The sequence below is a fragment of the Chenopodium album genome, chromosome 1, assembly GCF_948465745.1.
Source record: "Chenopodium album chromosome 1, dcCheAlbu1.1, whole genome shotgun sequence".
NCBI lineage: Eukaryota > Viridiplantae > Streptophyta > Magnoliopsida > Caryophyllales > Amaranthaceae > Chenopodium > Chenopodium album.
In genome coordinates this window covers 53,427,208-53,453,598 of record NC_137834.1, presented here as the reverse complement: position 1 = coordinate 53,453,598, position 26,391 = coordinate 53,427,208, and the positions used below count along the sequence as shown (strand labels likewise).

At 37.1% G+C, this 26,391-nt stretch overlaps 1 protein-coding gene across 1 annotated transcript; it reads right to left on the bottom strand.

The window, feature by feature from the left end:
• Positions 1 to 16,832: 16,832 nt before the first annotated feature.
• LOC145556046 (protein NLP9-like) lies at positions 16,833 to 24,711 on the bottom strand. The gene is made up of 7 exons (XM_081617727.1): positions 24,279 to 24,711; positions 24,053 to 24,141; positions 22,419 to 23,573; positions 21,286 to 21,330; positions 20,433 to 21,173; positions 19,362 to 19,482; positions 16,833 to 18,112 (listed from the first exon to the last, which is right to left on the bottom strand). The coding sequence occupies exons 3-7, from the start codon at positions 23,361 to 23,363 to the stop codon at positions 17,157 to 17,159; spliced, it is 2,808 nt and encodes a 935-aa protein (XP_081473853.1). The 5' UTR covers positions 23,364 to 23,573; positions 24,053 to 24,141; positions 24,279 to 24,711; the 3' UTR covers positions 16,833 to 17,156.
• Positions 24,712 to 26,391: the final 1,680 nt, after the last annotated feature.

Sequence of the window (26,391 nt, the reverse complement as noted above, 5' to 3'; positions counted from 1 at the left end):
TCCGCCCTCAAAAAGACCACCTTCACAAACATCCCCTTAGTCCATTTGCAAAAGTCGTCCGTATCCTTCAAAGAAATCCTACCAGTCGACGACGCCTGGACCAGACCCATCGTAGACTACCTGACCAAAGATATCCTCCCCAGTGACAAAGCAGAATCACGAAAACTAAAATACAAAGCCTCCCGATACCACATCATTGACGGTGTCCTGTTCCACAAATCAGCGTCGGGGTTATCCCAAAGATGCATCCAAAAACATGAACAACAATCCATCCTTAGCCACTTGCACGATGGGATATGTAGTAGTCACGTCGGAGGGAGGAGATTAGCCAAAATCGCAAAAAGATAAGGATACTTTTGGCCAACGCTTCATGAAGACGCAATGCAATATGTGACCAAATGCGACAGCTGTCAGCGGTTCGCCAATACCGTCCATAAGCCATCGGAGCCCCTCCACCAGAACTTATCTCCATGGCCCTTCATGAGGTGGGGAATGGACATCGTCGGGAAGCTACCCGCAGCACCAGGACAAAGAGTCTATATGTTAGCACTAACCAATTATTTTTCTAAATGGATTGAGGCAGTTGCTTTGAAACAGGTGACGGACAAGGAGGTCATTACATTCATATGGACTAACATTATATGCAGATTTGGAATCCTGTCGACGATCGTCTGCGACAACGGGTCACAGTTTATTAGCGACAAAACTCGTTCTTTTTTACAGAAGTTTCGCATAGAGTTGAGGACATCGACACCAAGGTACCCTCAAGCCAATGGGCAGGCCGAATCCAGCAACAAAGTCGTCATGGAAGCCATCAAGAAGAGACTAAAAGCAGCAAAAGGAAAATGGGACGACGAGCTCCCAGCAGTCCTGTGGGCCAATCGGACGACACCAAGAGAAGTGACGGGGTAGACACCCTTCTCCCTAGTCTACGGGTGCGAAGCCGTTCTCCCAGTCGAAGCCGATTTTCCGACGACAAGATTCGGTCTCATGATGGAGGAAAGAAATCAAAAGGAAATGGAAGACAACTTAGACGCAATTGAAGAATTAAGAGAAACAACGTTAATCAAAATGGCAGCACAACAACAAATCGTCGCAAGAAGCTTCAACAAAAACTTCAAAGCCAAGACATTTCAATTAGGAGACTGGGTACTAAGGAAAGCGTTCCAAAATACGAAGAATCCGGCCGACGGAAAGCTCGCTCCCCCATGGGATGGACCATACGAAATCACCCAAGTTATCGGCAACGATGCTTATCGATTGACCGACCAGCAAGGTAACCCCGTTCCAAGAAGTTGGAATGCAACTCATCTCAGAAAATACTACTTTTAAACAGACAGTCGAAAGCGTTCGTCAACGAAACGGTAATGTTCTAAACAAAACGCTCAGCTTATTTCATTTGTTGAAAGTTTCTATTTACGACTAAGTGTACTGACTTAAGCATCGGAGGGCCGTTGGCCGTGCCAACGACCAACGGTGCTTTAACCATGTTGGTTTTGCAGCACATCGATCGACGAGGCATATAACTAAAGGGAAGGAAAAATCTAGCCTTGATCCGACCACAAAAAGCAAACGACGACAAACGTCAGCTACACTGACACCCTTTAAAAAGGATGAGTAAAGTTGTCGTTCAAACGAAAATCGAAGCACGACGAAGCCCGAGGCAAACCTAACCATAGCGTCCGACACCTGAACTACGAACTAGTCTTCAGTGTTCAGCGTTGACGCTGGGACGCAAGGGGGATTGGCAAACAATGCAACGATAGGCCTAAAATCACAAAGTCTTCGACGAAGCATACTGTGTAGCTACAAAATATTTTTTTATTTAAGCACCTTCCTTTGTTTAACATATTATCCTTAAATTAATAAAAGTTGGAGCTTTTTGAAATTTTTTGACATATCATATTCTCTTTAAAAAACAAATTTTTAGTAAACTTAATGTTATGTTTTGCTTCACATCTACAGACCACAACTCGAGAAAACGACGAAAAGCGAAGAAATACTTAGCATAAAAAGAAACAGAGCAAATTGTAAGACACCACTTGCCATCAAGTGGAGTAAAGTACAAAGACAACCGAAACATAAGTGTTTAGCAAAAGTAAAAGATTGTTTGAAGCATACAAAGCAACAGTCTAAACCATCACAGACGATGGCCTTCAAGCACCAGTTCCGTCAATAGAGAGCCCATCAACGACCTCCTTGACGATCTCATCAGCACGGGCATTTTCATCAACAACCTCGACCTGCAACTCCTTGGCACCACCGACAGATTGGTCAACGGCAACAGCAGGCTGGTCGTCGGCGGTAGCAGGCTGGTCGTCGGCGATAGCAGGCTGATCTCCAACGACTGGGGGCTGAACATCAACAATGACGATAGGTGGAGCAATCGCGACAGATGGGCCAGGACCCGAATCCGCAGTCGACGCCACTGCAGCGTCCACTTCCAGCTCGTCGAGGGTTCCACCATTGGCCAAAAAGCGGTTAATCACCTCCTGGGGATGCCAATCCGAAGCTTTCCCGTCCAGGAACTGCTTCATCAACTTCGTTCTCACCTTGATATCCATTTCGGCATAGTCGTCCAGCGCATCCTCCAACTCCCTTTGGGTCGATGCCAACTCCTCCTAGACCTTCGATAAAGCCTCATCCTTAGTAGCAATAACCCCCACCTTATCTTCCAAGTGCTTAGCCTGTTCCTTCAACTGATCCTTGAGCATCTGAGTTTCCTCCTCCATCGTCTTCGACTGAGCCTGCAGCTGCCTTTCCAGATCGTCCACCTTCTTTTTTGCCTCATCCAACTCCTTCTTGGTCAGTTGGAACACATTAACGGCAGTCTTGCGCTGAGCCTCACTGTTCTTGGCAGCACCATCCAACCTTTGCATCTCCTTAGCCAGCCCGATCACCCTATTCCTCAACACCAGAGAATTTTGCAAACACTAGCTAAACACACCCCCAATTACAAACCGTGGAATCAACCTCGACAAATAAAATTAAACCAAAGTAGGGACTTATGTATAAGTGAACCGAAGCAGCTTCAGAGGCTATATCCAGGACGGACGTCCCAGCCAAGACCTCCCTAGACTTGGGAAACAGCAGTTGGTTCAGGGCGGGAAATAGAGAGTGTTGGTCGTCCTTCCGACAATCCAAGAAATTGGCCGGAAAGCGCATCAAGATATCGGGAGCCGAAGGTTCGTCATCAATCTTCTGTTGCATGCGCGGAGGGGTCGCCGACAATGTGAGAGTCCCTGATTCATCGACCGTCCGCTTAGACGACGGAGTCAAAATAGGTTCCGCCTTCTCGACCGCAGGTGACGGCTGCTGTCCTTGGGATGCCAAACCTTGCTTCCTTCTCATTCGTAAATCAGCCTTCTGTTGGGTCAAGCTACGTCCACGACGATTACCTTGAGCAGCTGACTCTGTCACAACGCCAAGTCCAACAAAACAAACGCATAAGCAAAGATACGACGATAAACAATGTAGCAATAAAGAGACGACAACGCAGAACTTACGAGTCGACATCGTTTCTTCGGAATCTTCGACTTGTTAAGAAGTAGTTGACGACGTCCCTTGCTTCTGCCCCGACTGGTCACCAGCAGTCTTTTCTTCCTTGCAAAAGTTCTCACTACAGGACTAAGTGCTAAGAACTTCTTCACGTTCGGCGAAAGTGTCTCCGACGTCTCAAGGAACCCCAAATCCAACTCTGCACAAGGAAAACCAAGATCAAACAATTTAGCCAACTTTAGCCCAAAGGAGCACGTATTCAAAGAAAGACACTTACCCTTTACCAGCCATCCCTCCGTCAACCACGCCCCGTCCTCACCTAAGGACGATCTCTTGACAAAGAGAAACCATTTCTTCCAACCCCTGTAATTCACGTCAGTGTTCAAAACCAACCTATCTCCTTTTTTGCACAAACTGACAAACCCACTTTCCGCCATTTTTATCTCGTAACCGATGGCCAGATCCTCCAGAGTGAAGGGATCATCCCAGTCCATCGTCTTCTCTGATATCAGCGACAAAATCCTCCAACCAGATGGCATCACTTGTCCGGGGCTGATATCCAAAACTTCAAGAAAAGAACGAACCAAAGGAGGGAATGGGAATGTAACCCCCGTTTCCGCAAAAGGGTACTTAAAAAACGCAACGAAACCTTCCGGACAATCTTCCACCAACTGTCCGGATCCTGGGATATGAGCAAAGGTAGTGTCGGGAAAGCCCGCCATTTTGACGAATTCTTTCGTCATATTGGGCGTCATTGACGATTTTTGCCGAGACATCGATTCTTTTTTGAAATAATCGTTCCTCTTTTTTCAACAACGCGAAGAGAAAACCTAGTTCTAGTTTTGGGAATTTTGTTCGACATTGTGCTTAAATTGAGTAATGCAAAGAAAAATTAAGTGAATTACCTAGTAATTGACGATGTTGGAAGTTCGAAATCACCGCTGCACGCTGCCACCAAACCGCCGGGGAAATTTCACAAAAGAAAGAGGAAGCAAGAAGAGAAGTGTAGAATGGAGTAGAAGTTTGGGGAAGCGCGAAGCGTGTTGCAGTAATTAAAGGGCGAAGTGACGGTTAAGAGTAAAGAAAGTGGGAGAAGTGGAGTAACTTCCCTGAAGAACGTGCATAATAAAGGGCGAAAACGCCCCCCAAATAATTTGAATTTCTTACGGTTATTAATTTTTTAGTTTTTGTTTCTTTTTGGTTTTATTTTGCATTTTTATTTTTTAAAAGTAATTTCCAAAAGTGTATAGTTATCCACGTTTTAGCAATTAGGGGCAAATTTTTATGGGTAAAAAACTACAAAGGATAGTCAACGACAGTCAATGAAGGTCAATGACGAAGACTCTTCTTGACGAAGGCACAAGCTCGACGACACACCATCAGCATTGACGGAAGACGAAGTCAAGTAACAACCTCCTATTTTTTAGGAAGAGGATAAGTAAAGACTTAGTCCAAACTTAGCCTAATCAGTCCGTTGGAATTCAAAACAGAAGAAGGAATATTTTCAGCAACTGAAGTCCGAAAATCATGGGCACGATTCTATCTCAATGCAACGGCTAGAGTTTAACCTAGCAACCATCTATATAAAGGGCAGAGCAACGACGAGTAGGACACATCCTCGTCTAGTAATATACACATTGTATCACATCTTGTAAACTGAGATAATTATTTCTTGCATAGTGAAAGTTTGGTAGATCCTCATTCTACCCGCGGTTTTTACCTTCATTGGGTTTTCCGCATCACCAATTCCTTGTGTCGATTATTCCCTTTCTTGCTATGTTTTATTTTCTTGATTTTGCTTAGTTGATCCGTAGCCTAGATTTTGATATTCAATCCCACTTAACATAAATTAGCATAAACAACTGGCATTATTTTAGCCAGTTGCAATTAGTGTTTTAGCAACTAGCGTACTTAGTGTCAGTTGCTAATAGGGCGCTGCTAATAGCATTTTTAAAAATGAATCAAGAACTTTTGGGTCTATATCTGGAATATTGTTAAAATCCTGAGTTGGTGCACTTTCCTTAATAAGAATCTCATTGGCTTCTCTCACATCATCATCTTCACCCACATCACTCTCCACCATAACATCATCACCTAGCGCATGCATCTAGCTCGGGGTGTAATGAATTATAATCACCAAAGGAAGCAAAGCATGTATGAGGTGAGGGAGTTGGAGAAGTCACATCCGATAAATGATGAACAACATAATGATCATCAGTAAGCATTCTTGTAAATGATACTCTCCCTTCATTAGCAATTCTTCCTGACGAGTTTGGGACCATACCCGACAAAGATTGAACGGTAGGAAAAGAACCCGTGTTATCAACCACACTTGCCTGCTTGGGAACCAATTCTAAATACAATTGAATGTTAGATATTGAATATTGTCTTACAGCAACCCACATGTTTTTTTAATGAGGTATCATCATTCAATCAAATGGGTGCGTATGAGTTGTGTATGGGATACCTCTTATCATCTTCAACTCAAAATATCGAGAATCACACCCCATAACTTCATATATCTTACTTAGAACCTCCGAGAAACCCATAGAACTACTGACAAGCAAAAATCTATTCTCCTCACCAATATATGACACGTCACCTCTTGTTTATACAAGGGGATTGTTTATACAAGTTCCCCTTGTATAAAACAAAGTAGAGGGAAATATGACATCTCCATATTCTAAATAAAGAATTTTAGCATGCAAATTACACAAAGCCACAATTTAAAATATGTAACTTCATAACCAAATTAAGAATACATAAATTAAAGAATTATTGCATGCATTGATATTGTTTAAAGAACCAAATTACTAGAACAGAGGTTGCACATGAACAACTTCTACCACTCAAGTAAAGCATCAAATTATACTCATAAAAATATTGCATTATCACCATGAAAGTTTAGAAATTTACGCTCATACATACGCATAGTATCAAATTAATTTAGGAATTACACTACATTATACATGATGAATGAATAAAATTAAAAAGGAAAATTAGGGCTAACCTCTCACAATTGATTGTAGAAATATACAATTAGGACAAATTATGGGCGCCATACCGCTGCTGTGGAGATGTATGGACGTTGCCGACGTGAACCGCTGCCAGGGTGGTCGTTCGTGGTGGTCGCCGCTATGGAGTTTGGGTGATGCTCTCCTTTTTCATTTTTGTTTTTCGTATAATATGTCAGAGGAGATTACAAAGAATATTATAAGTAAGTGTGGCATTACTTAAATATTATAAAAAAAACGGCTAATGTCGTTAGCGGTTCTTATCTAAAAACCACTAATGGTTTTAGCGATTCTTTATTTAATTAATAATAAAAAAAATAACAAAGTTGGTACGAATCCTACGTGCACAGTACCGCGAGAAGAAGTATTTAAACCAATGTAATCAGGGAATTAATTTATAACTAAACAATTTCTACGGAAATCGTTCCTTTCTTTTATATGAAACTAAGATTGTACATCTGAAATGTCTATTTTATATAGTGTTTTACCCCCGTCCCGTGGTCATTTTTGGTAGTGTTTTTGGCTCTTTCGGGCCACTTTTATTACTAATTTGTGTGTTCTAGTGTTTTCGTAGTTTTAGTTATATTTTACAGGAAATTGCACTCTTGGAGCATTTTCCCGGGCCTTATTGGATTGACTACGGAAGCTAGAAGGACACGACCACTTTCGGAGCCCAAGATCGGTGAGAGTCGGTGACTAAGGGCTCGGTTATTTGGATCGCGAGGCATTTAGACCATGTATTCGAGACCCGAGAGGAAATATGGATTGGGCCGAGAAATCTAGCCCAATCGAAGTCCAAGCCTTGAAGATGAAGACCGGGCCCGATCGGGCAAGCATACGCCCGATCGGGCGGCTGCGCGCATGAGTGCCATGAAGGAAAGGCGCGCCCGATCGGGTGAGCGTAGGCTCGATCGGGCGCAGCACATTAGAAGGAGCGTTGTAAAAAAAGGCGGGCCCGATCGGGCGCCCCTTCGCCCGATCGGGCGTGTGTTTTTTCCTAGAGTCTGATTAAGTTTAGTTAATTCTTGTTTTAGGAGAAGTATTTATACGTTTTGTACGGATTATTTACTTACCTTCTTTCTCTTAGACTTTCTCTCTCTAATTAGTATTTTTCTCTCTCTTAAATTCTCTCTAAACTCTTGTTCTTAATTCCTTCATTAATTCCAGATTTAGTTTGGTACAATTTCTTCCCTTTTTAATTTCAGCTTTTTAATTGTTTTCTTGATTATATTCTTATTTATTTATTTGATGGGTTTAATTATGATGATTAGTGAGTAGTTTAATTCTAGGGTTTATGGGAATCCATAATTAACTTTTGATATATAAATGATAATACAATGATTCTAATTGCATTGGAAACTACACTTAAAGAGCTTTCCAACGACAGGTCACACGCAAAAATCGGATAAGAAACGCAAAAGTTATGGCCTGTCGAAGTTGACTAAGTTTGCTGACGCGTACGCGCGCCCGATCGGGCGAGCTCTGCCCGATCGGGCCCGTGCTACTGATTTGACGGGGCAGCTTGCTGCTGCTAATTTCCCCGGGATTCCTTTAGCCCTTCGATCTTTTCTCAACTTTTCTAGTATCTCTGCACAAAATCACACTCCCACAAATATAAGATATACTCTCCTCTACCTCTCTAAAACAAAACAAAAAGAAAACACACAAACAAATAAAAAAAAAATCGAAAAGCAACAACATACGGGTTGCCTCCCGCAAAGCGCTAGTTTATCAAGGTCCCGCTTGACCATAATCCTTCTCTCAATCGGAAGAATTCAATGCCTTGAGTAACTTATCAAACGCTCCTGCAAACATTTCATTAAGCACTATATAGGGCTTAATAGCAAGCACATTTATCCCTACAAAGAAAAAGTTAGGAGCACATAAAGAGAACTCAAGGTAGAAAGAAAAATCATAAGAGGGAGATAAAAATACACCACAACCTTCTACTTCCTCCGCTAAAAATTTAGAATTAATAGAACGAACATGGAGGTAGTCATTGTCTTTATCATCCAATAATGACTTTAAAATTTTACCCTCACAAATAACCTCATCATCAACAAAGGAATTATCAACCACCGTTTCTACAACTAATGATTTTTCGATCACCGATTCGTCAACCAATGATTTTTCAACCACAAATTCTATAACCGATGGTTCTTCATCCTCAATAACATTTGTATTATTATAGTGTCCGTAAACTTTTTCATCAAGAGCCTTCCAATAACTTTCATTAGCAACTAATCGTTTCCGACTATGATCATATGTATATGGAAAGACTCTAAAATCATCCGGTGCACGTACAAAAAACTCACTATAAGGGCATTCAGGATTTTCATGACAAAGACGTTGACAACTACAGTAGTTAGGTGCTGCATAAAAATTATATAATTCTTGTAGTGACATAAGCATGGATATTTTCAACTCTTAAAAAAAATAAAAAAAATCTAGACTCTAATAATAATTAGAAATAAAAATAAAACCGTTTCCCAGGCAACGACGCCAAATTTTGGCAGGGTAAAGTCGTATCCCCTAATCAAAAGTAAATACCTAAGTCCTCTAACTAAAGTAGATAGGGAAGTAGGGTCGAACTCCACAGGGAAACAAGTCTTTTTACTCCTAATTAATTATTATAATCTAAATTATCTAAGTAACCAATATTTTTGGGAATAAATTCTATACTACGAAGAATAAGTTTAGGGAGAAAAACAATAATAAGAAGGCCTAGGGTCACAGGTTCACCAATAATTAATATTCCGGGATAAAACATAATAATTAATAATTAACATTGCACAAATAACATGATTAACAGGCTCTCGCAATTTATTAATCAACATAGATCTAACAGGCTCTCGCAATTTACTAGATCTAAGTTCCTATTAAAAATAGCCTTTAATATTAAATTAACATCTGCTCGATTCATCAATTCAATATTGCTAAACATTCACAATCAAATTACATCTGCTCGATTCATAATCTAATTGCAAAGAATTAAAATAATTCAATAAGAAATTATCATGCAATACCAATAATCAATAATAACAAATTATCCCTTCATATTAATTATGGATTCCCATAAACCCTAGAATTAAACTACTCACTAATCATCATAATTAAACCCATCAAATAAATAAATAAGAACATAATCAAGAAAACAATTAAAAAGCTGAAATTAAAAAGGGAAGAAATTGTACCAAACTAAATTTGGAATTAATGAAGGAATTAAGAACAAGAGTTTAGAGAGAATTTAAGAGAAAGAAAAATACTAATTAGAGAGAGAAAGTCTAAGAGAAAGAAGGTAAGTAAATAATCCGTACAAAACGTATAAATACTTCTCCTAAAACAAGAATTAACTAAACTTAATCAGACTCTAGGAAAAAACACGCGCCCGATCGGGCAAAGGGGCGCCCGATCGGGCCCGCCTTTTTTTACAACGCTCCTTCTAATGTGCTACGCCCGATCGAGCCTACGCTCACCCGATCGGGCGCGCCTTTCCTTCATGGCACTCATGCGCGCAGCCGCCCGATCGGGTGTATGCTTGCCCGATCGGGCCCGGTCTTCATCTTCAAGGCTTGGACTTCGATTGGGCTAGATTTCTCGGCCCAATCCATATTTCCTCTCGGGTCTCGAATACATGGTCCAAATGCCTCGCGATCCAAATAACCGAGCCCTTAGTCACCGGCTCTCACCGATCTTGGGCTCCGAAAGTGGTCGTGTCCTTCTAGCTTCCGTAGTCGATCCAATAAGGCCCGGGAAAATGCTCCAAGAGTGCAATTTCCTGTAAAATATAACTAAAACTACGAAAACACTAGAACACACAAATTAGTAATAAAAGTGGTCCGAAAGAGCCAAAAACACTACCAATAATGACCACGGGACGGGGGTAAAACACTATATAAAATAGACATATCAAACTCCCCCAAGCCAAACCTTTGCTTGTCCCTAAGCAAAGAGCTCATCAATAAACATATAAAACATACTTCACCCCAATAAACAAATCAAAAGCCAACGATTCAAGGTAAAATTGAATAAACATGCTTCAACATCAATCAATCTTATTCATCTAATCACCCTTCCTCCCCAACAATTGTCAAGTAGAGCAAACCACAAGAGCATATAGAATTCAAGACTAGTGCTCACACACTCGACCCTCATTTATGTGGCGAGTAAAGAATGTACTCGATCGCTCTCCACCCAACCCCTTTAATGTGAACAATGCCCTCCCAACTCACACTCTCGTGTGTATAAAAACATTGAACGCTCATCCTACTAGTCGACTCGAAATATGCCAAGTCATAACTTGCATTGAAAAACAACACTTTCACATTTACATAACTTCTATGCACAAGGTCGGAAGGTCTTTTAAGCTTGTAATGTAAGGCTAGGGTAAAGGTAGGATAAATTTGGGATTATGTGAGAGAAAAGCTATGCATTAAGGGAGCCAAATCCTAATAAACCCATGATAAAAAATAATGATCATACACATCTCCAACATAACCAACTCCAACAACAAACCACCAAATATATACTCCAAACAATAAAAACAATCCCAACACTCACAATTTCACTCATAAAAATATGATAATGTAGAACTTGAGTGAAAAACAAACCCTTGAACTCATAACTTGAAATATTTACATTGAAACTCAACTTTTTTTCTTTTCTTTTGATTAACCTTCACTTAGAACATTTGAACATCAAACATTTTTCTTTTGCTTTTTTTTTTTCTTTTCAACTCATATTGGAAATTTCAACTTTGAAACACAACATCAATATTTTCCAATCAAATATCAAAGAACAATAACTCTTTGAAACACAACATCAATATTTTCCAATCAAATATCAAAGAACAATAACTCTTTGAAACACAACATCAATATTTTCCAATCAAATATCAAAGAACAATAACTCTTCTTTTATTCCCACATTGTGCAAATAATATGCACACCTGTAGACACCTAAAAATGTCTCCCCAAAACCAAACCTGATGATAAATAACCTTTCACCGCCACTATTGGTCGGGTTTAGTATTTAATCCCGAGAGTGCTTAAAAAATCGTATTTTATTAAATTCTTATTTTTGAAAGGTCCATGGATTAGTCTTGGTATTTGGTAAAAGCATAGTTTTAATTTTAGCCCAAGCTTGTTAATTAATTTTAAGCCCAAACCTTTTTATTTTATTATTTATTTTTCGCCCAAATATTTTATTTATTTTTATTTTATTATTTTCTTATTTTAGCCCGAATAATAAAAGTCAGAAAAAAGCCCGAAATTATCAATCGGCACTTAAAAAGCCGAAAGAAATTAGGGTTAAAAATGAATTTAGACGGAAAAATGGACTGAAACTGACCGTGTCACGGTACAGCCTGACCGTGTCACGGGAACCCCTCTCGTCTGACGGTGGGACTTCCCGTGACACGGGAGGTCTGCCGTGACACGGAGAGTTCCGTGTCCTTTCCGCGTAAACCCTTAACGCGTTTTCCGTTCCGTTTTCTGAAAATTTCCCGCGTCACTCCAAAACTGACCGTGTCACGGGAACTTGTACCGTCTGACGGTATAGTCTGACTGTGTCACGGTACAGTCTGACCGTGTCACGGGATACTTTTTTAGGGTTTTTATCATTTTAGGGTTCCGTGCGCTCCCTCAGCACATTTCCCTATAAATACCCCCTCATTTCTGATGTACGGGGCAACCAGAATTCTATTATTCTTATTTTTCTCTCTTCTATGCTCTTAACCTAAACACTAGCCTACCCTTTTCACTTCAAAATTCCTTCTTCAAGCACTCAAAGGAGTCCATATTTTACTCGAGGTTATGTCCTTAAACCAAGGCGTGAAAGGTAAAATCGTTTGAGGGTTTGGCCCCAAAATCAACCTTATTTTATTTAATTTAATTTAATTGTTATTTTATTATTTCCTTGAAGTTACTAACTCGTTTATTATTTTTTAGTTGCAAACAAACAGATTCAAAGTAAGGATCATTCTCTTTTTATTATTATTATTTTTTCTAACGATTTTTATGTTGTTGGAATTATGATTAAATTGGTTTTATATTAATCTTGATTCTATTATTTATTTTGATCACCATATTGCATGTTAAAGGGAATATGTAATTGAAAATCACGCCTAATAAGATAATTTGGACAACCGATTTAGGATCCTTTTTAATCTTGTTATTAATTGAAGTGATCACCAATATTTTAGAATAATGTGTGCATTAATATTAAACCAATTTAGCCTAATAATAGTTTGGAGCGAATTGAATATATGTTTGTATGCCTTTGAGATCACATGAATGCTTTTCAATATAAGAATCGAGTAGAGGCCAATACGGGCGAATGTGACTCCATGACTCACTTCATACCATCATCCCCGATCCTCCTTTCGTGGTTCCGAACCATATGGATTTAGTAATCTCATGGATTATGAATGGGGTGTAACCTTCACGGGTCAATCGTTGTTGCCTATCGTTGTCCCTTTATCGTGGTTGCCTTTTATGATCCGTGAACGGTTTACAAGTTCCTTAAAAACTTGTTGGCGACTCCCTACTTTCCTTGTCCCTAATCGTGTCCCTTATCGTGTATGTCAATTCCCACTTCCTATGAGTGCCAAGCATATTCACAACATGCTTTTAACGTAGGCGCACTTCGAGCGACGCCTACAACACCACAACTCCCTCACCTCACCAACTAATAGCTCCCCCAAGCCAAGCTTGGGACTAGTAACCAATGGGGCTCATATAGGCTTGTAATGTGGCTAAATAAACAATAAAAGGGCACAAGCAACAACATGGGTAACAAGAAGGGAACAAATGTATCTAATACTCTGAAGGCTACCTAAAAGAATGAACGTCTTCGTCCTCCTCATGTGCATAATAATAAGTCATGAAACACTACTCATAGTTGCAAATCAATACTCAAATTCATTGACATACCAGGAATTATGGAACTATCACACATTTCCTAACCAAATCAACTAGTCAAGCACTATATTCACAAGTAGTTGGACAAAATTGACGCATGTTTAGGAATCCAAACAATTAAACTTCAAATCATGACCAACAAATCCACAACGCTCATCATCAGATACCAAGAATCAAAACAAATTTTTCTCAAGTATGGGGCACAGGGAAGCATGATTTACAATTCATTGGAACAAAACTAACCTAAGAAAGTAATAAAATTTATACTAAGAAAAATAAAAATAAAAAGAGAAGAGAGAGAGTGAAAGATGTACCATACGAACACGAGAACCTCCCCCCAAGCTAAATCAGACAATGTCCTCATTGTCTTAAAGGGAAGCTAGTAGTCAAGGTGACTACTCTTCATCATCACCACATCAATGTCACCAAAGCCTCGAAGATTGCAATGCATCTCTTTGGAACAAAATTGGGCAAGAAAGAAATAAAGTGTTAGTGGGAAAAAGTCCAAATTTGAGTCAGGTACACTATTCTGATCAACATCCGAGTGCACCATGCAGTTAAATAAATAAAATGCAGAATGAACATTCAGGTGTTTGAAAAAGAACATACAAGTATTTGACAAAGAACATACTTATGTTTGACAAAGTACATACTTATATATGTTTGATAATATGTTCTTTGAGCATAAACTATATATTTTTTTTTACATTATAACTTATTCTTTAACATATGTTAATTAAATATGTTTTTATATAATAGAAACATATTACCATTGTATGTTTTTCAAATTTGGCTCGTGTGTTCTTTGAGGTAATGAATGACGCACAAATTCTATTTTTTTATTATTATTGTATGTTCTTTGAGTTTTTTATTTTTATTTTTTGATAGGAAATGCTCTCAAACTCTATTAAGACATATTCAAAACGTCAAAGGTTACAACATCTAAAGCACTCCAAGGGAGTTCTTCTAGCCACACTCGTAGATCATCATAACACTTGCTTAACTATGTAAGCCTATGAGCCACACCATCACCTAATCTTCCCACATGAGAGAAACAAATAAAAGAGCAACTATTTGTAAGAACTAAAATATCTTTAAGGCAAATTTGTTAAAAAAAACCTTTTAAATGTCTTATTTTGTAAGAAAAAAACTTTTAAACGATTCTTTGTTAAAAATAACCACCACGATCAATTTTTTTTTCTAAAGAAACCTCCCCCCTTCTTTTCCGGCATTGACTACAACTTTCCGGCGTTGGCTTCTTATTTTCCCCAGTTGCCCTCAAGCATTTTTATATTTGCACTCCCCCGTTTATTTTCCCCTCTTATTCTCTCCTCTTATTTTCCCTCCAATTCCCATGTACTCTCTCTCTTTTTTCTTCCATGAATGCTCTGCAATTCCATCAAATCAGTTTGGGTTTCTCTCTCTGTCTGTCTCTCTCTCTCTCTCTCTCTCTCTCTCTCTCTCTCCTATGCTGCTCACATTTGTGAACAATAACCTAAGGCAAGATTAAATTTATCATCTAATTACTAGAAATAGAGTAAAAATTGGGGCTTTTTTACTCAAACTTGGAACTAACGTATTTTCTGTTTTCAATGGATAAAGGAGGAATAATAGGTCGTTAATTTGGACGCAAATAAAGTTTCTTAATTACTTTGTTCAGTACAAACCGAGGTATATTCTTCAATTTTGCACTCAATTGCATCCATGAATTGAATAAAAGTTAGGGTTTAATTCATAAATAAGAGGGAAAAAAAAAATAATTTACCTAATGTTGTAGAATTTGCACTGTGATGTTGAGGCCAAACCCACAAAATTTTATGGATTGTTAAATTTGTTGCCTAAAATTGTTCAAATGTTGCTAATATGTTGAATTTCTTCGATTTCGTTTTGGTTTCTTTGTTTGTCAGGTTTAATGGTAGAAAAAAGAACTCACAGTAAGAGAAAAATTACAGAGGAGAGAAGAATGGTAGAGAGAACCCTAGAATGGTGAAATCACCACTACAATTATGGAAGAAATACATGAAGAACCCTAAATTACCTTTTAGTTCTGTGAATTAATTTGGGGATGCTTGTCCTAGATTATAGATAAAGGGAAAATTAGGCTACCCAAAAAAAGAGGGAAAATCACCAAACAATGGGGTGCAAAAAGGGAAATTAAGAGGTCAGCCCCTGAAAGTTGTAGTCAATTCCGGAAAAGAGGTGGAAGGTTTCTTTAGACAAAAAGTTGATCGTGGTGGTTTTTTTTTAATAAAGAATCGTTTAAAAGGTTTTTTCTTTCAAAATGAGCCAATTAAAAGGTTTTATTAACAAATTTGCCTATCTTTAACCATCAAACCAAAAGCCGTATTGTCAAATTTGCTTTCCACCAAGTGGTTAAATAGCTTAAGAGAGTTAGTTTCAACAATAAGCTTGTGAAGACCAGCTTCAAGGGCGATAGTAAGGGCATGTCTTGTTGCCATAGCTTCACTAATATCAGCTTAATAGCTTCCCTAAATGTTCCAGCACGTAGCTGCCATGGCATCTGCAACCGAATCTCGAACAACACCCCCAAATCCAGTAGAACCATTGTCAGGTATTCTCTATGTATGAACTGTATGCTCTTTACATTATAACATATATTCTTTTAACATATGCTATTTTGAATTTTGAAATTTTATTTGAAAATAAAATCTTGAATTATTTTTAGCTCAAAATAATTTAAGAGAGAGAAAACTAAAATTATCATGGGAAGTTGAATTTTTGGAGAGAGAAAAAACTATTTTTGAAGAAATAATATCTTTGGTAAAGATTTTTTTTCCATTAATATGTAATTTTCTATGAAATATCAAAAAAGTTTTTATCACGTTCTTTTTGTAATGTCTTTATATTTTTTGGTAATGCATCTTCTTTGTCAAACACAAATATGTTTTTTGTCAAACACATATATGTTCTTTTTCAAACATCTGTATGTTTTTTTTCAAACACCTTTATGTTCTTTCTGCCTTTTTTTTTTAACCGGTTGTATGATGCACCCGAGTGCACACATTATTCATTACCACAAGGATTGTTTTCCTGTTGTTTCGTTTTCTTAAGTTGTAAACTTGTAATATCGTCCAACTTAACCTTGCGTGCACATTCTTTAGTTGGATTTCTTTAGCCCATGAATTAAATCCATTCTTTATTTGGATTTCATTAGCCCATGAAATAAATTTGTGCCCAGAGTACCTTTAGCCCATGAATTAAATTTGTGCCCAGAGTACAATAGGTACTCCAATTGTGCTTTCATTTTGTTTTTTTTGGGTTTAAAGCCTTCTGTATTGAGCATGATACTCTAGATATACCTAATACAAATTGGTAAGAGTCCAAATTATGTAATAAGAAATTAACCACAAACAATCCTCTTTTTCAGCAAACTACTCAATGAATCAAAAGCTTCAAAACTTGATTTTGGATCGACTTGTGTTGGATATCGAAAGAAAGTTTTCTATACAAAACATTAAAAAAAGAGAGACAATTTCTACGAAGAGGGAGTGCCTTACTCTGCTTCACTAACACATCCATAAGCTACTAAATCTACTGTACAAACCTACATCTACTGTATTTTGTAAGTCGCCGTCAATCTGGAAGGCCAATAGTATGTTTCACATTTTCAGCCACCAGGTTGATTGTCTATCCATGACCCTTTTCTCTAATTTTGAAGAAGCCAAGAGTTTCAGTTGAAATTTTGAGTAGTTCAAGGAGCTACCTAACAAATTCCAGGTATGAAACAATTGCTACCACCTGAACTGCCTATACTACAAGATAAATCACGGACGAGAAACTTGATGCTGTTTTTTCCAAGATATTCCATTATTTCTAGACACTCTTGTAAATCTGAATCACTTACTAGCATCACCCATTCCTCTTCATCATCAAGGTACTTGAGCTGGAAGGTTCCTACCTGGATCTTAAATCGAATTGCGACTTCTTCGTACAGGTGAAGACATCCAGTACAGGGCTCAAATTTAAAGCGGACCGTATCATCCTTATAGGTGGCTTTAATTGCAATTCGTGATCCACCATCTTCATGGCTCATTTTATCTTCGGATTGTCTCTGCTTATGATTACTGTTAGGTGAGCTAGACGTGGATCCAGAAGCTTTTGACGAGTCTGTCATGCCTGAAGAAGTAGCCTGATTGTGCTCAGTCACTCCGTCGTCACTTTCCATCTCATCTGGAGCAACTGTACATCCAGGGTTCTGGGAAACAAAATGACGATATTGACTGTGATCCCTAAGATGAAGTGATCCAATGTCTAAATCAGACTTTCGCACCTCTTCAATACAATCACTCGATGTAATTGATTTTTTTTGTTGTCCAATTACACAAGAATCATTCTCCAGCTTAACAGCTGGAATTTCTCCGACTAGACATGTGGAAGGGAAGCACAGTTCATCTTGCTTACCAGTTTCACACTTTCTAACAGGTAAAATTTTGCAGGGCAAAAATAGATTATTCCGAGCATCAAGCTCCTGTATAACGGATCCTGCTGCCACAAGCTCCCCTGTCGTAGGATCAAACTTTAATCCCCCTTCTACTCCCTCAACAGAATCAAGAACAGTTTGGATTTTCCTCAGTGAACGATTCACCTTGTTTATCTTCCGTGAAGGCCATCTTGATATACCATGCTGTCTGCATATCCTTTTTAATGTGGTGGGGCAAACTGCAAAATTATGGGGACTTTAGAGCTCTATTCATTAGCTTATTTAAACATGTTATTTTGGAAAGATCAACAATCTTGCGGCAATGATGGGCTGACACTAGGTTCATTAACAAACTTGATTGACAATAATAACATACTTTAGACTGGGTGCAACACATAAAATAAGTACCACTTCAAAATACATGTATAGAATGCATACATTCCTGCGTATTAACCTTGAGCACACTACAAACTTGAAATTTTTAAAGAGCTAGGAAAAAAGAAGAAATGTTCAATATGCAACAGAAATTTATTAATGCATAAAAATAGCATTACTAATAAATAGCTATAGCCTAGGTGCTCTTGAATAACGCAGCAATTAGTGAACACCGACAATATAAAACTGGGTAGTGCAACAGGAATTAAGAGAAAGTAAAACCTAAAATGCAAAAACAAATATTCTATCCAATGATCAGATGAAACATTTCATTCGAGAACTATAATCACGAAAAAATCATAATACTTTTTTGGGAAATTATCAATGATACACTCCAGGTTCGACTTTTATCAATGATACACCTCATTAAACTTTCATTATTAGTTGTACACCTAAACTTTTCCCTAATTAAGTACAGTAACCAAACGTTAAGTAAACGTTAATTATGATTAGTTAACAGCGTTTTAAAGGTTAGGAGGCTAAAGATACTGAATTGCCCCTCTCATTAAATTTCCCTCCAAAGTTTCCTTGCATTTTTCTCTCCGTTTTTGTGAAATTTCCCCTACTTATACACCTTTCTGTTTGTATGCTCCCTTTCCATTCATAGTCTTTTCTTTTTACTTTCTTTTTTTTTTTTTTTTTTTTTTTTTTTCTGAAAAATCAATGGCTTGGAGGGAGATGAACAATCAAAAGTTTTGTATTTAATGTTGTTGGTTGGGCTTGGAGGGAGTGTTAATGAGTGGGTTGGGACTTGGGAGGAGGGGGGGGGGGGGGGGTGGCATTTTAGTCAAGCCAAGTCAGACCAAAATTGCTATCAACTAATCACACTTAACGTTTAGTTTACGTTGTTAATTAGGGAAAAGTTTAGGTGTACCGCTAACAATGAAAGTTTAATGAAGTGTATCATTGATAAAAGTCAAAACCTGTAGTGTATCATTGATAATTTCCCTACTTTTTTTTTTTGAAATAATAAAATCATTATACTTAGCTTCAAATTACGGAGTACATCTTAATTTTAGACAATATCCAAAAAACTAAGTAAGGAAATATTACCACCAATGCTTTTTGCAGCATCCTTGAGACTCCCAGAAAAGTACTGCTGCAATACACTTAGGCTTACTGTCTTCTCTGCTGTACTTCGCTTTTTCTCCATTGGTCTTCTAGAACCACTTGCCTACAAAAATAATAAATTATCATTGAAAACTCTGTAACGCCGGAAAAAAAAGGGTCTTTCTCACAAGGTCGACCACTTAAAAAAGTCAACGCCGGAGTTCGGTCAATGGACCCTCTACACAACCCAAAATGGATAAAAGGACCTTTTGTGCCACCTTTTTTATAAAAGGGTCTTTCTCACAAGGTCGACCGCTTAAAAGGACCTTTCTCGCAAATTTTCCTATATATTTTAATTATATATATAGTTTATTTTTGTAAATTTTAATAAAGCATAATCAAACATAGTAATGGCCAAACTAGTAAGTTGGCAAACGTGTATACTCAAAATGATGAAAGCATTGAGAAACAAAGGAAGTAAATATTAAGACGTGTGTATTTAAATGTGGCTCGTGAGCATGATGAGATCATGAGAGTACATCTACCTTGCGATCTGTCACAGGAAACCCTTCTTATTTGAGCTTTTTAAAATTAAGTGTAAGAATTAGATATTAAATTTTTAAAGTACAACAAATAAATGAAGTTCATCAAAGACAGTAGTGTGAAGCCATCAACGTAAAAAATGTCAATTAGTAAGTGGGATTTATGTTGCAACGCCTATATTCAAGACACAAAAAACAATCCCATCAAAATAATTACTAATCAACTACTCCTAACAAAATCAAGCAGATGCACATTACAGCACAAAACAAATACACACTAATAAGCTATCATAATTAAGCGGCAAAACAGTCAATTTAACTGTTCTCAGTAAAAAAAAAAACCCCTCCCCACAACTCAAAAAATTATGTTCATTAAATGACATAGGAAGCCTTGTTTATATTGTGGTGACTAGGTACTATTATTTCAAAACTACAGCTCACTACAAAATGAAATCATCTATTTGATATGAGTATATCGAAGAATTATCACAAAATATCAAAGTTTTAATTAGGGGACAGATATGGACAATACCTTCTCAGAATGGCCATCTTCTTTGATTTGATCATTTATTATGCTAGGGGAATCAAAAGACATCTGCTCAGTTCCAATTGATCCGCTTTGAGCAAATAACTGTGGTAAATCTCTTGGAAAAAAGCTTGGTGATGCTTCACGATTTTCAACTTTTGAATCTGGAGAACCTACCAGTTCTGCATCTGTAACAGTCCTTAAGCTCTTGCATATTCTTTGCATGGTACCTGCAAGGCTATCCAACAATAGCTGCTGCTCCTTATTCCCTTTAATATTAAGAGGCAGAAAGAACTCCAATATGTAGTCAGCATTCCCAGTATAAGTGCTCCTTAGTCTAATTGCAACAGCAGCACCCAGCCCAAACTTCCGGGCATGTTGGACAAGTGGATATTCACTAATATGATAATTTTTTATGTCAGGGAAGAAAAATGGAAGATTTGATTGAAGGGCTTTTCCAGCAACACCTTGTCCTTCTTCAAGACAATGTTCTACACATGCAGTGACAAATCCTTGCATTTCTTTATCAATCACATAGCAAGCAGTCTCTTCAATGCACAACACAGACTTTTCATTCAGATTTAAACTATTATCTTGAACATATACACTAAACTTTTTTTCACCATCTTCCTCCTCATAAGTGCAGGGGATCCATGTAAGAGCCAAAGGCAATCTGTGTGCATGGCACACAGCTCTTAACACATCAGTTATTTCTGCCAAGGCAGTCCTCTGGTTTAATGAGAGGTGCTGTAAGTACCAAATTGAAGAAGTGTTGGATTAGGCTTGCAATTTTTAAAGCACATGCAAGGAGTAAAATACAGGAAAAAATCTATATAGCTTCATAAATCCAGAAATATACCTGATGAAGAAGCCGAGGAGGTGTAGCTGTTCTCAAATTTACTGCCTGAAATGATAGAGAAGATTTAAGAAGCTTCACACCAATTTTGGATGCTGTAAAATATTTTAACTGATACTTCCCTTGTTTTTTATTAGATGCATCACTTTCTAAAAATAGAAGTTTTAATTTAGATGCATCACTTTCTCTTTATGTTATTAAATATTCTCCATCTCTCTCCTATCACATGGACCCTCATTCTTTCTCTCTCTCTACTCCAAAAACTGCCAAGTAGTTTGCAATTAAATAAATGATGTATCTAAATAAAAACAGAGGAAGTTGTAAAAATATGCTATTTATCCAAAGGACTCTATAGGACAAAGGCCAAAAATTAAAGGGCCCACGGATCCCTAGGTAAGAGTCAATACTTGTTTACAGTTTAACATATACTTACCGCCGTTTTTATTAGTTGACACGTATTCCTTTTTAGGAAGTTTTTTTAGTTGACACTTTTTTTTTTTTTTAATTAAGTTTTATACTTTGCATTTACTAGCAACCCCACTTGCTTTATCATTCTCTCTTACTCTCTCTTCTCTTCTTAATATGTGTGGCTAAATTGAACTTGTCAACTATTTATAAATGGAGGAAGTAATCAGCAGCAATGATCATGAAAGATCACATTAGGATGACAATTTTAACAGAAAGCTGTCAAGATGCATTGTTTCCCTGAGACGCTCAATAGAATTAAACATGGAGTGATAGATGAAGACAAGGAAACTGTATGGATCCGGGTCTAAGGATATGTTAATTGAAACAAATATAAGCGAAAGGCCAATTATAGGAATCCTAATGGAAACAAAGATTAGATTAAACGAAGATGGACACTAGTTAATAGATTAATGGGGGAATTAAAGTCAGGAGAAGTGGACACTTGGTTTCAAATTACGCCAGAAGTTGACATTACAAATTTACAACCAAAGTTCAAAATCATAATAACATCTCAACATAAGCGTACGGCAAAAAAAAATCACCACATGTCAAAACAACATAAATAGATGCATTGAAAATTTGATAGCCCCAAAATTAAGGCTCCAACCTAAACCAGTTAATGAAGGAACAAGTTTTCTAGGATGCGCAAAGTAAAATGACAAACTTACCTCAAGAGCATGGCAAACAGATTCCATCTCTATATCAAAGTTGGATTTTTCTCTCACAGTAACGAGCTCCAACACAGCAACACATGAGCTTTCATCAGGAGAAAATATTGGTAATGCAACAGATCCACGAACTTCATGATCAAGAGCATGTTTAACTCTTAAGTATTCAGCAGAACTATAATAACTTATATTTGAAGTCCACTCTGGTAACTTGGAAATAAATACACGCCCAGGAAGCCCAGGAAAGGAGCCCGGTTTCTGTTCAATAGAGAAAGTATATGACCTGGATACTTCGCGATAACCTAGCAGCATTTGATCAAGCAAGTACGGCTGTTCACACGTGCTCAATATATAGTGATCTCCAGATCTAATAGGAACCCACACTTGAGCCAAAATACCTCCCCCAGATGACTCTTTAAATAATGATAACATACGAAGCATCCTCTCAGGCAGTGAAAGCCCAAGAGGCCGAGGAATTCTATTCTGCGACAGCATAAATATGTTCTCTTGTTTCGAAGAAGAATCATTATCCTCTGATGAACCTACTGGAGGACTAAGCTGTGCATCTTTATGTGGCAGCACCAATTTATCTACATTATTAAGAGGACTTCCAAACACATTCAGAGTACTGCACCCACTGTCATTCATAGGAAATGCAGAATTGGCATTTTCAGCAAAACTAAGTTGATCATAAGCAGCATAATTCGTAGGCATAAATGGAAGTGATGATAACACATAAGATGCTAACAACTGCTCATTTGAAGAGGGGCTGTTGCACCATCCACCATAACCATCCAAACTCATCATGTCCGACATGTTTACAAACTGATGATCTTCAGTCGAATTCATTGTTTCGCCATTAACCGACATAGGGATATCTGATTGAGGACTTGTAGAAGCCCAAAAACTATCTCCTTTTTCCTTAGGAGAAAAGGAGTATTCCATGAAAAAAAAACAACAAAATTACCTCCTAAAATAACAGGACTAAGACAAAACATACATAACGTAGACACCACCAAAATTTTCTCTTCCACAGCTGAAGTCTTCAATATATTCGTCCCTTAACACCAAGTTAAACCAGGCAGATAATCCGCAGAAAATGAAAACTTGTTCACAAACTTGCAAATTGCAATTCAACCACTTCAAAACAAAGACCTAAGGAAAACAATACAAATAAACAATATAAGCTCACATATATTTAATTTTTTCATCCAGTGATCATCTAGATAGTAATCAATATATTAGCCAAGATCATATTTATAACTATTTATGGAAGTTTATATGATAGAGTTTTATATTGTATAGGTTATCTTTTGTAGGCTATAAATATTAGCCAAGATCATCAATACAATTCAACTCATTCTCTCATAAATAATTTAGCATATTTCCATCCACTCGGGCGTGAGGCACGCACGGGGAGGATGCCTGAATATGTTAAATTTTACAGCCGGGTATAGGATGGACTAAATTGACAATAAAATTATATAAAGCAAATGCAAAAAAATTAATTTGTATTTACCCTTTAGACAAAGTCAAAATCATTTACTCAATTACTAAGCATCACCTAAAAATAGCAAACATATAATAACAAAAAAAAATACCCAAAAAAAAATTACGATTGATTATAATGATACCTTAGTCAACTGATGTTCAAAGTCAGACACAAGATGAGAAATATCCAAAGTTGCATAGATTATAATCACAGGAAATCTTCAAAACCCAGCTGTTAAAATCACCAGAAAAATCAAATGAAATGAAAAAAACTGGAAATTTTAGCGGGAAATGAAGGAACTGTTGAAGCAAATAAATAAATCTTGCTAGAAGAAAACCCTGAACATGAGGAAAAGATTTAACACTAACATTATTAGAGCTGTTGTAATCAAACAACCGACTATTGAACAATAGTTCCTGAAAATCTGACCAAACTTAAGAAATGGGGTGCCTTGAAAATTGAGGAGTTTAATACAGTATTGATAATGGCGGCTGTCCAAAGCATAAATAATAACGGTTTTTTTTTTTTTTTTTTTTTTTCCTATGAAAATAAGGAAATGATGATGATGAAAAAGAAAAAGACGATGATATAATTAGAAGAAAAAAAAAAAGGGTAGGAATTTGAGAAAGAAAGAGTCAAACTATGAAATTCAGTGCTTTTAAAAATCGGTTGAAATTTGTTTTGTTGTTGGGTTTTGGATTTGGGTAAGGTTGTAATGTAAGGGGTGATGTGAGGAGGTGTTTACAGAAGGATTGATTTAGGGGGAAAAAAGATTTGTTGTCGAAGGACGGAAGGTAGATCCATAAACACCGCTTTGATCTATATGGGATGGGACTTCATCAGTGTGGCCAAAATTGTTGGCGTCACCATTTTGTGGTGTGGGTTCCATATTTATCGTATTCTTTCTTACTTCTCTCCTAGATTCTCATCCCATACTTGTTATAATCTTACTCGTTTCATGTAGTTCCACGGTACGCTTATCTCGCTTTTAGGTAAGAGGTGTCAAAAGCACATCCGATTTGATTTGATCCGAAATTGATCCAATTTATATTTGGACTCGCGTAGATATAATAATTTAGTATGATTTAACTTTATAAATTTACCTGACCTTATCCGACCATATCAAATCAGATTCGATCATCCGAATTGACACCCCTACTTTTATAGGGTGTTTGATTCATTATATTGGAATGGATTTGTATTTATACTTACTAGGGATATGAATCTTAAATCTCATACTAGTCTAAAGTTGTATGGTTTCATTGTTGAAATGGGTTTTATACTTCATTAATGAAATGGATTGTAAATATGAGAGAGATAGTAGTAGGTAAGGTGAAGTTAGAATTCTTTTAGTATGCAATACTATAGTTAAAAAGTTTAACCAAACAAAAAAATAAATAGAATTGTATCTAATTTCATTTCAACCCATTACAAAAGATCTAACCAAATGATCCCTTAAACTTTTAGTTGTAATACTTGAATTTCACACTTGTTAATGTGTAATAGATTTTAAGTATCACTAACTAGTTTGGGACCCGGACAATGCCTCAAGTTATGTTTAAATACAAAATAAATAAATAAAAAATTACCTTGAATGCAAATAATATCTTGGAACTATAGGGAATATTTTAAGCATTATCCCTAGCTTGAACCCCACTGTGATCATACACTAAAGTAAGGTGGCGTCCAAAGAGAAAGAAGATAGAGTAAAAGAGTCGCCAACAAGTTTAAGGAACTTGTAAACCGTTCACGAGGTGAAGGTTACACACCTTAACGATCCAGGAGATCGTCAACTCCAATAGGTCTGGAACCATGACTGCTAGTTCGGGGATGAAGGTACAAATCCAACCTAAAAGAGATTGAACCTGCCCTAATAATAGGCCTCTACTTTATTCTGATCGTATTCATGTGCGCTTTTCTGACTAACATGCAATCATTAGGGTTAACCCTAAACCTGTTTATCTATGTTGGTTGAATATTAATGCACAAATAAATCTATTATTGGCGATCACTTGAATTATAATCAAATTAACCATAAACAAGATTATTAATTATCTTATTAAGCGTGATTACAAATACCAATTCCTTTTAAACATGCATAAAAGGCGTGATCAAGCAATAACAATAAAATATAATCAAGCAACATAATTATCATCATAAAAATAATAATAATAAATCATAACCATGTTAAAACATAATAATAATAGTTAGATCCTAGGCATGATACTAACAAGATTAATAACAAGCCCTATACTAGCATGTCACTAGACAATAAAAATCAAAGCTTTAACCCTAACATGATACTATTATGAATATTAGGAAGAGAATAAAAGGTATCGCAGGAATCATGATTGATATAAGAAAATCACCCTAAATATCATACTAAAGAAAGCATCCTAACATGATACTAGGAACATCCTAAACATGATACTAGGAATCAATAAAACATCCTAACATGATACTTGGAATCAAAATAATAAT

Excerpts from the sequence above, each read along its gene's own strand:
- LOC145556046 (XM_081617727.1), bottom strand. The coding sequence starts at position 23,363 with ATGGAATACTCCTTTTCTCCTAAGGAAAAAGGAGATAGTTTTTGGGCT. Across the intron at positions 21,331-22,418 it reads CTGTTTGCCATGCTCTTGAG|GCAGTAAATTTGAGAACAGC; the intron begins GTAAGTTTGTCA and ends CTATCATTTCAG. Across the intron at positions 19,483-20,432 it reads AAGATGGCCATTCTGAGAAG|GCAAGTGGTTCTAGAAGACC; the intron begins GTATTGTCCATA and ends TTATTTTTGTAG.